This window comes from Nerophis ophidion, linkage group LG09 (genome assembly GCF_033978795.1).
Source record: "Nerophis ophidion isolate RoL-2023_Sa linkage group LG09, RoL_Noph_v1.0, whole genome shotgun sequence".
In the NCBI taxonomy this organism is placed as follows: Eukaryota; Metazoa; Chordata; class Actinopteri; order Syngnathiformes; family Syngnathidae; genus Nerophis; species Nerophis ophidion.
This window is the reverse complement of record NC_084619.1, coordinates 15,190,538-15,207,907: the sequence shown is the minus strand read 5'-3', so window position 1 is coordinate 15,207,907 and position 17,370 is coordinate 15,190,538. Positions and strand designations below refer to the sequence as shown.

The following is a 17,370-nucleotide window of genomic DNA, read 5'->3' as shown; positions in this document are numbered from 1 at the left end:
ATTTGAGCAAACGTATCTAAATTCTTGAGCATGTAATACAACTTGTGAACGCGCTTTCAGAAGTGCATTCGTTTAAAACAATCTTCGTGTGTGTATCTGTGGTGTCCCTACATTTACCCAACCACGGAAGACACCACGCATTTTAAACCAATCAGCAATTTAAACCAATCAGAAAAAACATACAGCTGAGGTGCGTGAAAGAGAGACGCTAAGATCCGCCTTACGTTGTTTCTGATTTGTTTAAATTGCGTAGAGTGTTCCGTGATGGTTAAATGTAGGCACACCTCAGATATGCACACGCAGATTGTATTACACGCAAGTTTTATTAAACGCCCACGAATCTGGATGCGCTTGTGTAATTGTACACAGCAAAAGAGTCGCGAAAATCACGATTAAAAACGACAGCCAATCGAGGGTTCCTGCTTATTTGTATTTTTCAAAACACATTTTTGCTATGAGTGTTTCCAAGAGCACCAACTTAGCAAGCCTAAACAAGAAAAATCAAATGTGAGCAAAACCTAAAAGAGTTCAACTTTTACCATAAGCAATGATCATAAAGGCAGCTTCCCGCACATACACATCGTTTAGATCAGGGGTCTCAAACACGCGGCCTGCGGGCCAATTGCGGCTTGCGAGTCATTATTTTGCGGCCCGCACCTTGATGTGAAAATGTAATGTTGGTGCGGCCCGCGGGGTTTATATGAATTGTGCTTTACAGCCTCATAATTGTATACTCTCAATTTTTCGGGAGACCCCCGATTTTCAGTGGCCCTACAGAGATAATCATTCTCCCGAATTTCTCCCAATCAATAATATTTAGGGGGCACCGTGCAGGCACTGCCTTTAACGTCCTCTACAACCTGTACAAACAGCGTGCCAGCCCAGCCACATGTTGTATTTGACTTCAAGAGACAGAAGGAGCGACTGCAAGACATAGTTGATCAACAGCCATACAGGTCACACTGAGGGTGGCCGTAAAAACAACTTTAAGACTGTTATAAATATGTGCCACACTGTGAACCCACACCAAACAAGAATGACAAACACATTTTGGGAGAACATCCGCACCGTAACACAACATAAACACAACAGGACAAATATCCAGAATCCCATGCAGCCCTAACTCTTCCAAGCTACAATACACCCCCTCCCCCAACCCCACCCCCTAGTTTAGCCCGGAAGAGTTAGGGCTGCATTGGATTCAGGGTATTTGTTCTGTTGTGTTTTGTTGTGTTACAGTGCTGATGTTCTCCCAAAATGTGTTTGTCAATCTTGTTTGGTGTGGGTTCACAGTGTAGCGCATATTTGTAGCAGTGATAAAGTTGTTTATACGGCCACCCTCAGTGTGACCTGTATGGCTGTTGATCAAGTATGTCTTGCAGTCACTTCCGTGGGTCTGCAGAAGCCTCATCCAATATGTGACTGGGCCGGCACACTGTTTGTACGATGGAAAAGAGGACGAGACGGCAGTTTGTAGAGGGCGCTAAAGGTAGTGCCATCACGGCACGGCCTTAATACTGTTGTCCTGGTGAAAACCGGGAGAATGATTGCCCCGGGAGATTGTCGGGAGGAGCACTGATATTCTGATGTTTCCTGGAAAAATCGAGAGAATCGGTGAGAGTGTTACTAGGGCAGGAAAGCCATTCAAAGAAGGTGAATTCATTAAAAAGTGCATCTTAGATTTTTTTAAAGAAATCTTTTCTTGCGGCCCAGCCTCACCCAGTTTCTGCATCCAGTGGCCCAAGGTAAATTGAGTTTGAGACTCCTGGTTTAGATCTATAGTTATATTTTGATAAGACAGAAAAAAACACACTACCCGCAAATGGCGCGTGCAACAGCAGGGCCAGGCAAATAACATGACAGGAGACGTGAACTTAAATCTCGAAATTAAACCTTAGCAAAGCAAAAACGATGCACATTTATCCAGGAGAGTCTTGATACCAATGACCTTGACCCAGCCACATACAAATAAGTTGTAGACCTCCATGCTTTTCAAACTTTTCATCTGTTTTGTCGTATAGAATGATGTCTAGAGCACACGATAGTTTGCTATGTTTGTGAACTCCACCGATGAATAATCCTTTATCACTCGACAAATCTCGTCTCTCTGTGTTGGCCCTGCGATGAGGTGGCAACTTGTCCAGGTTGTAACCCGCCTACCGCCCCAATGCAGCTGATATCGGCTCCAGCACCCCCCGCGACCCCAAACGGGACAGGCGGTAGAAAATGGATGGATGGATGGATCACTCGACAAATCTATTTTTTTTTTAAAGTATAGGGATCTGTTTTATTGCATAGTTGGATTTTTGTGCTCATATCTGCTTGGTGATGGACGATGGTGTGTGCGCTGCTTGCTGTTCAACAGCCATCTTAGCCTAGTTTATCACCACTGGTTTTCACATCCAAGAAAAATCACTTGTCGTAATACAAGCAATTGCGGACATGGGTGATAATCAGCATATATTCTGCATATTAATGAAGACAGACAGGCTAAATGAATTGTGCTTCTTATTCTGCTCACTAAATAGACGCTGTCCACAGGTTTAGTAGTTCAGCTTTGCAGGTACTATCATGTTTATACGTGTTTTTGAGTGCCTAAAATGGGACAAATCAGGAAGGTTTATATTGATGAAAATATTTATAAACTTGAGGATACTATTTCTTACATTTCAAAGTTTGTACAGTCCCACCTGAATACTTATGCAACATTTACACAGCATTGTATAATGCCTCATTCAGATTTTTTGCTAAATCCAGTCTTTTTATGTCGTTTACGTTACCAAAAAATATGCGACTTCTATCTATGTCTAACGAACGGAATGCATCTGTGAACTGACCCACATGTGCACAAAACATGGCGTCACATTTGGAGCCCTGTGTTTACCAAAGTAAACATGGCCTCCATTCCCCCATTCATGTGGGTCCCAGTCCTGGCATATTTATGTAAATTTTAAGGAGTCACATGTGATATTAAGGAAGAGGGCATTATTTTAGCCAGGGTACATTGTGGAGCAGCGAGGCTTTTGTTACGTCTATACCGAGGAGTGTGTTGGTGAGGCAGCAGAGCAATGGGACATTTACTTAAGTCCTCCTTAATCACATTTAAAACATCAAAATGTATGCCCCTTGATCCACCATTTATTTCCTCGCCTATTTGTTTTAACAGACAATTGTTGCGTCACCTTTATATAACCTATAGGTCGAATGAACGCGACCTGAAGCTTCAGACTGCGGCTGAATCAGAAGCAATGAATCGGAATTGTATTGTTCACTTTAACATGAAGCAATCAGATACATGTCACATATTGGCAAAAACAATTGAATTGTTTGAACATAGCCCTAGACAGGTTGTATAATCAATTTAATTTTTACTCCTGTCACTTAATAATATCTGCCACCTTCCATAACAGAAATAAACAGAATATAGAATGAGAAATAATCCACATAGTGAAAGCCCACAGTTCTATTGCTCATGCAGAAGCCCATGTGTAATATGGAGATGTGTCATAATTATTTATATACTTCCTTTCAGCAAATGTTAAATATAATGGTTAAAAGACCTTGAGAGGGACAAGCAGGAGAATATGGATGGATAGATGAATTAGAAGACTTTCCAGAAGTCTTTTAACTATTTTTTGGCTGCTATCTTTTCCACAAGATAGTTTCCAGTTAAAAGTAGGAAACACTCAATAGTATGAACTAAATGCCTAATGGGATGCCTATACTTGCAATTTTGACCTCCACCTTAAATACTTTGTTTCTGTGCTACAAAAGCTCAATTACAACTGCTAAAATGTTGATGGCATGCCAATTTCTCACATCTCCCCTGTAGTCAAGAATCGGATCTAATAGTTGAAACTTACAAGCACAACAGCAGCTGCGGGTCCAACAAAGGCATACAGGAGCCCCCCTTCCAAAGACAGCCAACAGCTGCAGAGAAAAGAGACAGCACAGTTCACTTGCAGCCATTAACATCTGAGTTAATGGCACACACAATAACATAAGCTTGTGTTTTCCGTAATTGTCAGGGGAGCAGGCGCCATATGCTGTAACTCTACTTGCACATTTTCACACACTAAAGAGATTCTAAGCAGTGTTCATTCCCTCAGTATCAAGCTGAGATACAACTCACAAGAAATTGGGGTCTTGCTGAGCAATCTCTAAATCCGATCGGGTTCGTGGTACTGTCTTTATGGCCCTATTTAAGATAAGTGAGCCACTGCGGGGACACTTAATCATTACTTTTAAGTGTCCCAATAGATGTACTGCATGTGCACTGAATATCAAAACGTTTAAAAAAGATAAACTTACTATAAGGGTGTCCCATAGCCTTTTGTTTTGGTGAATCCCATCGATACAGCAACCACTAAAGCCGGTAAACCTTGAAGAGAAAACAATCAATAATTAGTCAATCGCTTTTATGTTATTCGCAAAAATGGAAGGTTTTGTTGGCAGAATTGTGCAGTGAAAAAGTTTACTACATACCAAACAATAACTTACACAATAAAATATGTGTATCTGAATTTGTCAACAGTGCACCATTAAAGCTGAAGTAGAAATCAGAATCTATTGCTATTTGGATGATAAAAGTCCAGGCAGCACTACAGTAAAAACGCTTTATCACCGTACAGTAAAAAATATATATATATAAAATCCAATGCTCTCGCATGATGGGCTCAGTTCTTACAACTGTGTGCTCAGAATATTAATGTTCTGGAAAGCGCATGCAGGTGCTATTGATGTAATCAGCTTCCTAGAGTCAGGAGGCGCATGCAGCCCCCGTGGTCATCCACAATCACTCTCTGCAGTGCTGAAGAGGTAAAGTGTACACATGGGTGTCATAAATCACCGCCCGCGTAGAATCACAATATTTCACATCGGGGGAATTAAGAGACAACGAGTTACATTTGGCGTGCATCCTTTTTTCTAATCAATTTTGAAAATCATTAGAATATAGAGGGTTATGCAAACAAACTGGATTTCAATCAATCTAAAATGTTGGGTAATCGGTCTGCCTTAACATCCAATGATGTACAATGGAATCTTTCTTATGAATCTATGTGAATAGGAGCGGCTCTTGTTCAGGAAGCAGTGGCTGTGCAATGACTAAGAGAGCCATGTTTGTTGCTAGGTAACAAGAAGAATGAACGTGGGCTCTTTCAAAAACAAACCGATTGTTTTTTTCTTTTAAAAAGGAGACATTTCTGCTCATCTGAGAGAAGGAACTGTTTGGACTACGTTCACAGAATTATTTATCAAGTTGTCAACGTTGGATTTTGCCTTGGCAATACAAAATCCCAATGTCAAACTGTAGATAGACTTTACAAAGCTTTTCCATTTAAAATGTTTTAACACAACGTACCTCATAAAATCCATACATAGAGACTTGTAATAAACGCTAGTGCACTCATACCCTTTGCCTGCAGCAGCACTGCAACCTGCTGCAACACCCTTGCCCCTCCCACCCACCTGATAATTCAAGGCTGGCTGTACATGTATACTCAAGGTAGTTAGAGTAACAATCAGGCCTCGTCAGAGACATAAAATCACAAAAAATATTGTATTGTATGTTGGAGAGGTTTAAAAAAAATCTGCTGTTTACTTACCCCAACCAAGACAGAGAAAACGCTTGCGGATGAGCCTAGTTCGAACCTTTCCTGTCACTGCCATGTACGACTGCCAAGCCTCTGTGAGAACCCAGCAGAACGATGCCAAGAAGAAGAAGTGCAGAAGGGCTGTAGTCATAATGCAGACACCCTAATCACACATGAGAGAAAAGGCAGGTGGTAAATTTATGAATAATGTTCTGTAGGCTCGGTTTGAATTATAAATATTCCCTGGAAACAAGAGGTGCTGCACTTTCACTCAAATATCTGTTGGCTGCGCAGTATCAGAGGCTACATTGCCCCTTAAAATCAGAGTAGGAGCTGGTGGACACAGCAAGCCACAGCATCACATTCCTCTGCATTGACCCTCATTAGTATGCCCTGGATCCCACCTGCAGGCATGTGAGCCAAGGTCAACTGCTGTAACCAGATCCACAAAACCAAATAAACCAAAACACTTCCTAAATGATAAAGGAAGCCTGCTGGAGGCAGCAGATAGCATTTAAGCCCAATAATAAAACGGTCTTTTGCAGCTTCATTAGCTGTTACCTCTTTGTTCCACAGAAAAACAATGCTGAAGGGGGATTGTTTAGGAAAGGATTAGAAATAAAGAGGTATCATTCAGTGTCTCGTCAAGGCAAACACATCTGAGTGAGGAGACGTTGTGCTTTTTGTCCCGAGTCTCAGGCAATGTAGTTGAGTCTTGGGTTAACACTGACATATACCATCACATCCCAAGGTGTCCTCACTTTGTGACTTACACCCCGCAAGTCTCCATTGAGAGAATAGCACTAAATCTATCCCTTGTTGTGCTCACAAGTTTCAAACGAGAGAATAATCCGTATTACTTCATACCTGACAAGTGGGTAGGTATTTGCTTAAACCCACAGGGGACATTAGGCATACAAATGTGGAATGAAATACGAAAAGGCGTTTTGGTAGAGTAGGGTCTTTCATTGTAAAGGATGTTATGCTAAAACAATACAAAATCTTGAGAATATGTTTACCGGTATTATTATAGTTGTTGTTTACAGTCACCTGCATTATACCGTCAAACTAATGATGCAGTACAATGCAAACACAAAAACAATTTTTTTTTTTTAAACTACCGTAATGTCCTTACTATAAGCAGATACTTTTTACCTACGCTTTAATCCCTGCATTTTATAAAATGGTGTGGCTGATTTGTGGATTTTTCTTTGCTCACAGTTAAAATGCAAATACTTTTCATAAAACGCAAGCAAAGACACTGAAAAAAACCTGTTATTGTTTGTGCTATGGCGCAATCTTTGAGGCTAGTTTACTCACTGCAGGTGCTGCGGGGTGAACGTCTACAATCTTAATATTTCCTTCTGTTTAGTGCTATGAACCAGATGTACAAGTGCCATTCCGTTATCCACGGTGTTTTAACTCTTATGGATTCTTCATCCATCACTCCAAGCATTGTTTGTATGTTTTACAATAAAACTAAAACTATTTTAAATTATTAAACCGTCCCATGTGTGATGTCTGTAGGAGGGTTTTCATGCATATTTGTACGTGCCATCATAATGTAGTCAAGCTAGCGTCTTTAGTGTTAGCTAATATGCTAACACGTTAACGAATGTCTGTGTTAGTATTAGTATCTTACAATGGCATTATTTTTGTATTGCTTCAGTTTCACAAATTCCTCAGTAAATTCACCAAAACGTCACTGTGGAGTTAAGTCTGTTTAGCTGATTGGAGAGCTAGCTTCCACATGACGATGACCTCTGTTTTGTTTGATCATCCGTTTTACGACCGTGTTGCAGGTACCGTTTGGAAACAATTAAGATACGTAAATAAACAATTATAAAATATTTCTGTGTAAAGAACTTTAAAATGTATTACATATATATTTGCAGCCTGTATTATACTTTTTTTGTTTATATATCAACAGAAATATCAACAATATGTTGTGTCTACTAAAAGAGCAAATGTACCTAATGGAATATCCATTAAGTCCATTGACCCATACAAATCAGGATGACGGTAAAATAATACATCATGAGCAATGGGTGTACCGTATTGTACTATATGCTCCTAAAGCTCATCTGCATTATACTTGGTTTATTGACGATAACTATATCATTCAGCCTCATTAGTGTGTGAAGATAAAACCTCAGCATTGAGCAAGTTAGACAGGGATGTTATGAAAAGCATGTTATGAAAGCACCGGACGGCTGTAGGCAGTTATACAAAAAAACAAAAAAAAAATGAGGTTGAAACCGGGAGTTCACGCTGGCCTTTAGAAAAGCAAATGTCGGGATATGTGAAGCTCACTGTGTTGGTATCCATGGAAACAAAGGAAGTGAAGAAGGCCTACATTAAAACATTGCAGAAGTGATAGACACTAAGATAGGGTTGAGAGATGAGGGGATCAGTTAAAGATGGTTAAACAATAGCATGTTTTGGCCATTTGAATAATGGTATTTATGTATAAATGCAGTAGGTATTATTTTAATTTAATTTAGGGATAGGTTGATTGGCAACACTAAATTGGCCCTAGTGTGTGAATGTGAGTGTGAATGTCTGTCTATCTGTGTTGGCCCTGCGATGAGGTGGCGACTTGTCCAGGGTGTACGCCGCCTTCCGCCCGATTGTAGCTGAGATAGGCGCCAGCGCCCCCCGCGACCTCAAAAGGGAATAAGCGGTAGAAAATGGATGGATGGATGGATAATTTACACATTCTGAAACGCTAATGTGTAGTCCTAAGGATTGGCAACATTGAGCGCACAAAAAAGGTGCATAAATAGTACATACAAATCATATTTTTGAAGCATTAGAAACTGACTCTAATTGGATTAAAGTCATGTTGACTTAGCTGTTACACTAAATCCCTCAGAGCACTGAGCAGTTTTATTTGCCAATCACTGGATTGTTTCCTTATTTCCCTACTTACAGATTACAGGAGTAGAGCCACTTGCAGGAGAACAAAGAGAACATGCACAACTGACAGTAACTTTTTTAGACTTTCACTGCAAACAACAACAATGAACATATTACCGACATGTTCTAACAGTGTGATAAAATAAGTTATTTTGAAAACATGTGAGGTAGAAATGATCCCTACATCCGTATATGGGTGGTAAAAGCACACCCACAGCATTGTCAGATGGGGCTATAGCACTATTCAACATATTTATCAATTTTGCAAGGCTGCTAGCTTTGCACGACTACATCTTAATTTATCCTACTATACAATTTAATTTAATTCAAAAGTTAAAGTACCAATGATTGTCACATAACACTAGGTGTGGTGAAATGTGTCTTCTGCATTTGACCCATCCCCATGATCACCCCCTGGGAAGTGAGGGGAGCAGTGGGCAGCAGTGGTGCCGCGCCCGGGACTCATTTATGGTGATTTAACCCCCAATTCCAACCCTTGATGCTGAGGGCCAAACAGGGAGGCAATGGGTCCCATTTTCTTATAGTCTTTGGTATTACTCGGCCGGGGTTTGAACTCACAACTTACCGATCTCAGGGCAGACACTCTAACCACTAGGCCACTGAGTAGGTCAAAACGTATTAAAATTGCAGCCAGTCAGAAAAGTCTTGGCCTAAACAGTGTATCTTTAATCGATTGAGGTTGGCTCTAAGGGTGTGTCTTTGACAGTTACCAATGGCACAGTAGCAGCAATTTTATCAGAACTGGACACATTTTATTCATTTAAGTAAGAGCAGAGAACAATACATACTTTTTTACAGTTCAGTAATCCTTTGTTTATCACATGTAATTGATTCTGGGCCTGCCTGTGGTTTATACATTTTTGCGAAAGATTATTATTTATAAATCAAATTTCTTCTTGGTAAAAGCATCAAAAAGCACTTTATGGCCTTTTAAAAGGGGTCATATTATGATAGTTTTTTTGCATTTAAAACAGTTTCTTGTGGTCTACATAACATGTAGACCGCGCTGCTCACACTTGGAATTTACCAATTCTAAAATGTGTTTGTTCAAGGAGTACATTCCAACTGCATGTATTGTACATTAATGGTGACAGTGTCCATATTTCTGCAGACCTCTGCTGAACAACCAACAACACAGTGATGGTCAAAAAGCCCCAGCAGCGGCTACACTGCCTAAGGGTGCTAATGAAGGTACGACGAGACACCCGGCTGCTGGTGACATTCTACCATTCCACAATTCAGAGCTTGCTGACTTACGCAGTAACAGAGTGGCACTCCAGCTGCACGGAGGCTGACAGCAAGAGACTTTAGAGGGTGGCAAAAACTGCACAAAAACTCTTGAACTGCCCTCTGCCCTCCTTGACTGCCATATACAACTCATGTTGTCTCAGCAAGGCCAGAAACATCTCCTAGGACAGCACCCACCATGGATCCCATCCTTTTAACCTGTTGCCTTCTGGTAAGTGTTTCAGGTCCATACGAGCTTAAAAAAAAAAAAAAAACAGGACAAGGACAGCTTCATCCCCAAACCTGTCACTATACTCAATGCACATTTGCACTAAAGGAAACTGTTGAATTGCACTGATCCTTTAGACTCAAACTACCTATTCTCTGATTACCTGTCTGTGTTTTTATTCTGTTACATACTTTGTATTTATACTTTTACTTGTGCTATATATGTGTGCACATAAAGAGCTGCTCTCCGAATCTCTTTATACTGTGTATCATGGCAATAAAGACATTATATTCTATTACATTGTATTCTATACAATTGTTTTGAGTGAGGCTGTCATAATGTTAAATAAAACATGATCACAATATCTTTCTATTGATGTGGTCCTAAAAGGGAGAGGAAAGGTTGGCACACAGGGGGCCTTTTGACTTTCACCCACTTATTGTTGAATACATTTTTACTCATTACAGTTTGTCAATTTTACAAAAATCATCTCTAACTCTGACACTTTAATATCTGAAAATCCCAACAGCACCCGTGTGTGTCTTCTACAAAGCATGATGAACACCAAGAGAGGACAAAGCAAAACGCAGACAGGCAAAGGTGTCTCACTGACTGCTTCTCCCAGAAGACAACTACACAGCTCACAGAGGAATTTTCTATTAGACGAGGTGCAACTCTGAATCCACAAACAATGGAGCCAATTACTGTATATCCACTCCTTTACAAAGTTACATCAACAACAAGTGCAGCAGTGTCTTGAAGCACGGCAATTAAACCCACACTAGGGCTATGCTTTCTCCTTTCGCCGGCCTACCAGTCTAACATGAGGTCTGATCAAACGCATGCAATATTTCTCAAATATTATTACAGCAGGAAAAAAAAAAGCAAGGATATATTTGTTGCCCTTCATGTTTTCTCTTTGACATCAAGAATGCAGACTGACAAGAACAATCCCGCCCGCCAACTTGATTGAGGCTTAAATAACTTTTGGGGGTTCTTGGTACGCAATTAAGGGCACATTTACACAAGAATGGTGTAGTAAAATCAGAATTAGAGTATGTTTGCAGCGTAGAGACAACAATTCTTAATATGATTACATTCTGCAGCAAAAATTACTAAAGACACTCAAATTATGTCCCTGAAAGTATGGTAAATTTGAGTAATGTGTCTCCACTGATCACTTTAAATACAGTAGCATTATCAATGTCATTATCTTCAGCAGTAGCCTGCAATAGCAAGAAACCTCCTGTTTTTGACTATAAGGAATACGTTGCACATGTTCACAGACCAATGTCTCGTTTAGTGTCACACTTTCAGCAGACCTGTGTTTCAAAGTTTGAGTAAGACACCAAGCCAAGCCAGCCAGCAATTACACTTACAGTAATACGTACTCCACTAGTCATTATAGGTCATTTGTACCGTGCTGGACTTGGGTGCCATAACCCTGCCTCTGATGGCCATTGCCGTCCTGCGCTCACACTAAGTATTCCAGTCATAGCCTATTTTTCTTCCAACATTACATTTAGAATGCCATTTTACTGCAATTTCTCTAATTATTTTCAGGCTTATTTAGAAGTCGCCATCAAAAATACTTTGGTCAGTGCTATTGACGTAATTCTCTCCAAAACAAAGCCATGTTGAACAAAGCAGAACCCTATTCAGCATGCCTGTGGATTAAAAAATATATGAAGTTTTTAAGAGGCACTTACTGTACCCAATTAAGGGGGTTCATTCACTGTGCATATTTTTTGATAAATTGTGGTTGTAATCAAGACCTCAAGATGCCTGGAGCCTTGATTGAATCAGACAAGGCTTCAAATCAACTCAGTTTTTAAAACCCCCACGGCTTGAGTCTGCTCATTTATCATCCTGGCCAACACAGTGAACCAGATGAATGTGAACCAGCCAGGATACCAACACGTGTTGATTTAGGTTTTTACGTATAAATCAGGCTAAAACTGTTCTTTACCTTGCTTTAAATTGCATCCTTTTCTACCTTCACACGTAGGTCATAGTGAAGCACATTTTAGATGATTCCTTTTTCCTGCATTCATTCATTATCTATAATTTAATTTAAGTGAACATAATTACATTAATAAAGAGGGAGCGCTTTTGATTTATGAGAAGTGTCTGGTTCAAACCTCCAGCAAGGCCATCTGCTCCCTGATAAGATGTACCTTCACATAAAGGATACGTAACCCCAACATTTTGATGAGTGCCCCCCAAAATATGCAGGGGAAGGAGAATCAGGGTATTGCTAGCAAAAAAGAGTAAAAGTATAACTTCAATCCTGCAACATAATCACATCTGCATAACCTGACAATATGTCAGTGTGTACGGCTGCCAAATGACTAAGGAGGGCATCTGTGTGGGTAGATTGTAAATCACAACAACTGTTTGCCAAACAATATTTTACATTTTACAAGCCAATAACAGAAGCGGTAGAGCTAGTGCATATTTATTAGGAGCAGTGGTTGTCCTTTTGAGTGCTGCTGACTTAGACAGCAACTTCCACCCTGCATGAATCAAAACATCTCTAGCCACTCACTTAAACAAAGCACAAGTACAAACACTTCTGATAGTCCTGCTCAACTTTGAAGTTGGTTGTCACTGTCACAAGATCCTCTTTCAACTGCTTCATTAGTCTTTAGAGTGGCACATCATTTTCCTGGTGTGTGTCATATGCTAAGAAACTCAGTGACAAACTATTGAAGAACTGTTCATTTAAACCCTCAAAAATCTGTAATTTCAAAACCATATGTCCTTTTGTATCTTTTTCATATCTTAACGACGGTCACCATTGTGTTTATGCGACATGGTTTCTCAGGGGACAATGCAACACCTGACTAAGGGCCATTTGAGCTAAGTTACAAGCTTGTCCTTAAATTACGCTGAATAAAAACACTTAATTGTCAATTTAGATGACGCACAAAAGGCTTTTCCCACAACACCCAAAATAAAATTAGTAATTTGTATGAAAGGGGATGCAGTAAAGTAGTTACATTCTTGTTTGTTTGCACTCATAAACACAGAAAGCATCTGGCATACAAAAGGAACCATAAAACAGATTAAACGTCCAATTAAACTTATTTTACAAGGTCATATACGGGCAACTTCTAAGGCATGTTGGACATAACACCCCAACCTTTTTGTAGCATCCTACCAATTGGTGCAGATACTGTTTATGCATACTAATGTTACCATGCTATAAACTTTTAGGTAGGAGAACACATTTTTGAAAGACAAATCAACCCAACATAAAATTCAAGTGACAATCTAAATATTCTGAACTCTTGTTGCAGCACCAGTGCGGCATGGATGTTTGTCTTAGCTGACATCTTGTTGTTCCCCTTCAGAGCGCAAACTAGCTGAGACAGAACTAATAATGCTTCTAGTATTGCACTAAAAATCCTAAATCTCCTATATTGTACACAATTGAAAGAACACCTGATAAGTTACAGGACAAATTGGATTTAATTTTTTCTTCAATCGGATTAGCGCACGTTAGAATAAATAGAATCTCATGATATCGCTAATTTGAGATATGCCAAGCAAAGCATAAAATGACACTTACCGCATTGTGCGTCTGTGTTTGGCCCACAAGGATCAATATATTGGAGCAGATAATAGATAAACAGAAGTTGAGCAGAATGATGGAGCGTTCAGAGCGAATATATCTAAGGAAACAAGGACCATAAAAAATGTGATTGCACTTTCAAATGGAAGAAACTTTGGAGTGATTGGACAAATAAAACAGGCAACGTAAAACATTACCTCCACAGCACGGCGTAGATCACGGCCAACGTGATCAAGGCGAGGCACGACAGACCACAGCCAACTATCAGCGTCACAGATGGGACCCCTGAGTACTCCATGTTCTGTGGAGGAGACACAGCAGTCAGTAGAGGCTCAAATATGGTGCATGCAGGACATTAACTCTCTACTGATGCAGACAGAGGGGACCGATGAAAAATGGGCAACTTTGCTTGTTGGAAGCATTGAAGGTGGCCGTTTTGTTTACATCGCTGCTTATTATTGTACCTGTAATGATTTTACTAAATAAATGTCATTTTGCTAAATCATGTAACACAATACAGTGGTAATTCAAATTAAGAGTGCCTCAGCTTAAGTTTTTGATTTAAGAGCTGTCTTTTGGCTAATTGTTATGCTTTAGGTTGCAAGCAAGAAATTGAGTGACAAGCATCCTCACCATTAGTTGGCATAGCAATTGTCAGAGTTAACCCTGTAAGATCCGCACAAAACATCTAGTCTTACTCGCTAACATTAGCTAATAGCTAGAGAGCAAAATAACTATGTTTTCCAATCATGGGAAAAATTACACCGGATATGAAGGACAGGGCTGAGAAGAAGCAGATGATGTGAATTGTGAAGTGAATTATATTTATATAGCACTTTTTTCTGGAGACTCAAAGTGTGTTACATAGTGAAACCAATTATGTACAGTTTTAAGCTACATTTAAAACAGTGTGGGTGGCACCGGGAGCAGGTAGGTAAAGTAACTAGGATGGCAGAAGCTGGGATTGAACCTGGAAACCTTAAGTTTCCGGCACGGCCCCTTTACTAACCGAGCTACACCAACCCAATATATATCAAGACATCAATATTCATTGAAGTAAAAAATGAATGATCAAAAACATGACCGAGCGGGTCGCCAACTTTTCGAAGCAAATTGATCATATCACTGCTAGTCTGCATCATACAGAAGTAGAATGAGTCTAATGGCAGTCAAGTATATCCATCCATCCATTTTCTACCGCTTATTCCCTTTTGGGGTTGCGGGGGGCGCTGGCGCCTATCTCAGCTACAATCGGGCGGAAGGCAGGGTACACCCTGGACAAGTCGCCACCTCATCGCAGGGTCGCCACCTCATCGCAGGGCCAACACAGAAAGACAGACAACATTCACACTCACATTCACACACTAGGGCCAATTTAGTGTTGCCAATCAACCTATCCCCAGGTGCATGTCTTTGGAAGTGGGAGGAAGCCGGAGTACCCGGAGGGAACCCACGCATTCACGGGGAGAACATGCAAACTCCACACAGAAAGATCCCGAGCCTGGATTTGAACCCAGGACTGCAGGAACTTTGTATTGTGAGGCAGACGCACTAACCCCTCTGCCACCGTGAAGCCCCAGTCAAGTATATATATAATAAAATCTTGTCGAAACATTGATCCATTAAAAATATGGAAAAACTGCTGATGGTGTGTTTGACAGAGAAGCAGTTGGAAGGGGATAACTTAAGAGTCTACTTATTTAATGTGAGCAATCTGATGTGACACATATTTTATCAGTCTGTAGTAGATAGTGTCATTTTCTTTGGTGTCATGTGTTTGGGCGGTAGCTTGACCTCGAGAGAGAGTAACTGACTGGACTGGCTAATCAGGAAATGTGTTTCTCTGATGGGAAAACAAAATGTGTAGACTCTGTGGTAGCTGTGTTAGAGAGAAGGAAGAGGGGTCTAATGCAGGGCATCCTGAGTAACCTCAGACATCTTTTGCATGACACTATGACCGCTCAGAGAAGTAACCGTAGCAACAGGCTCCTCTCATTACTTTGCAAAACGGAAAGTTTAAGAAATCTTATTTTCATTCGGCCCTAAGACTGTAAAACAAATCAGTCTGAGCTATACATGTACACTTTAATGCCGTTGTTGGTACTTTGAGAATTATGTATTTATTGTTGTTGGTATGAATTAATGTGTTTTATGGAAGATCAATTAGGTATCTATCTATCTATCTATCTAGCTGCCGATTCTCTGCAACGAGTAAACCTGCTGAAAATTGTTTTTCTCATGTTTCTCCATGTTTACATTTTCACATTAATTCATTATTCCTTTTTTTTTTTTTTTTTTAGAATTTTCCCATCGTTCAGAATCATTATGAAATACGTGACAACGGCTAGACTTTTTTTTTAATGCATTTTAACTTGTAAATAAAAGTAAATAAAAGTCAGCTTACAGTGGAGACAATAGATGCTCTTCTATTTCGCCCATACATCTAATAAATAATAGGAAACCCGCTAACAATACTCCATGTATTAGTAATCATGTTATTATAAGTGCTAACGCAAACAAACTATTTATAGCGGTGCCGTTATCACTTCAATGTCTCCCTACGTTTACATCATCGAGAGGTCTGCTGCTTCCTCACTTCCTGTAAGTTTATTCTAGATCATAAATCATGCATTTCACCTGGACATGACACATGCGAGTAGGTATTCCAACAAGTTAGTAAGTTTTGATAGCCATTTAGGACCAAAAACGGGCAAGGACAACACGAAAACATGTGTGTTCCCCCCAGCCCCCACCCCGTTTCTTTGTGAGGATTATGACTCATTCTTCACCTAAATGGGAATGTATGAACATCCCAGCAGTCGGCATCCTAATTACAGCAGACATTGCACAGTAAGTGATGTTTCATTATGTTTCACAAAGGCTGCAGTTTGTAATAATCAGCGATGAAAAATATGTAAACATTAAATGTTATTATAAATGGGCCTGATACTACATCACAAATATACTTACATTATGTATGTAAAACCTCAATGAAGGTATTTGGATGTTTTTTTTATGGGCTTTATAGGCGCAATTGCACGGCAACATTGTAAGCGGACTTTTGATCGTATGTATTTAATATTTAGAATGCAAAAAAACAGCTGTCTTTCAGAGGAAATATTAAAACTAGTTTAAAAAAAAGATGTGTTTCTGTCAGGGGGGTTCATCCGTGGAACAGCTTGAATGATGCCTTAAAATGTTCAAGTTCAATTCACACATTTAAAAAAAACTTTAGGACAAATGCCTTGGAAAAATATTTTGCTCTTGTGTCAACACCAGTAGTTGATCAATGTTTGTTACAAAACTAAATGTGGGCACATTTTTGCGTTGAAAAAATCTGGAGGGACATCACAAGCAGAAATCATTAAAAAAATTAATTCAGTTGACAGCAAAAAGTTGTTGTCGCAATTGTTGGATACGACTTTAAACCATAACCAACCATGCATCAGTATAGCTCTTGTCTCAAAGTAGGGGTAGTTTCACGACCTGTCACATCACGCCGTGACATATTTTGAGTTTGTTGCTGTTTTCCTGTGTGTAGTCTTTGAGTTCTTATCTTGCGCTCCTATTTTAGTGTTTTTTTCTCTCTTTTTTTGGTATTTTCATGTAGCAGTTTCATGTCTTCCTTTGAGTAATATTTCCCGCATCTATTTTGTTTTAGCAATCAAGGATATGTCAGTTGTTTTTATCCTTCTTTGTGGGGACATTGTTGATTGTCATGTCATGTCCGGATGTACACTGTGGACGCCATCTTTGCTCCGCAGTAAGTCTGTCCAGCATTCTGTTGTTTACTTTGCAGCCAG

The 17,370-nt window shown here is 39.8% G+C and overlaps 1 protein-coding gene across 9 annotated transcripts in view; it reads right to left on the bottom strand.

The window, feature by feature from the left end:
* adgrb3 (adhesion G protein-coupled receptor B3) overlaps positions 1-17,370 on the bottom strand; it is a 418,594-nt gene that overhangs the window by 22,659 nt on the left and 378,565 nt on the right. For all 9 annotated transcript variants that reach the window (XM_061910386.1, XM_061910388.1, XM_061910390.1 and 6 more), the window contains 5 exons: positions 13,765-13,868; positions 13,565-13,667; positions 5,607-5,757; positions 4,312-4,381; positions 3,864-3,930 (listed from right to left, as the gene is read on the bottom strand). In XM_061910386.1, the coding sequence (XP_061766370.1) occupies positions 3,864-3,930; positions 4,312-4,381; positions 5,607-5,757; positions 13,565-13,667; positions 13,765-13,868 (495 nt within the window). The remainder of the gene's footprint in view (positions 1-3,863; positions 3,931-4,311; positions 4,382-5,606; positions 5,758-13,564; positions 13,668-13,764; positions 13,869-17,370) is intronic.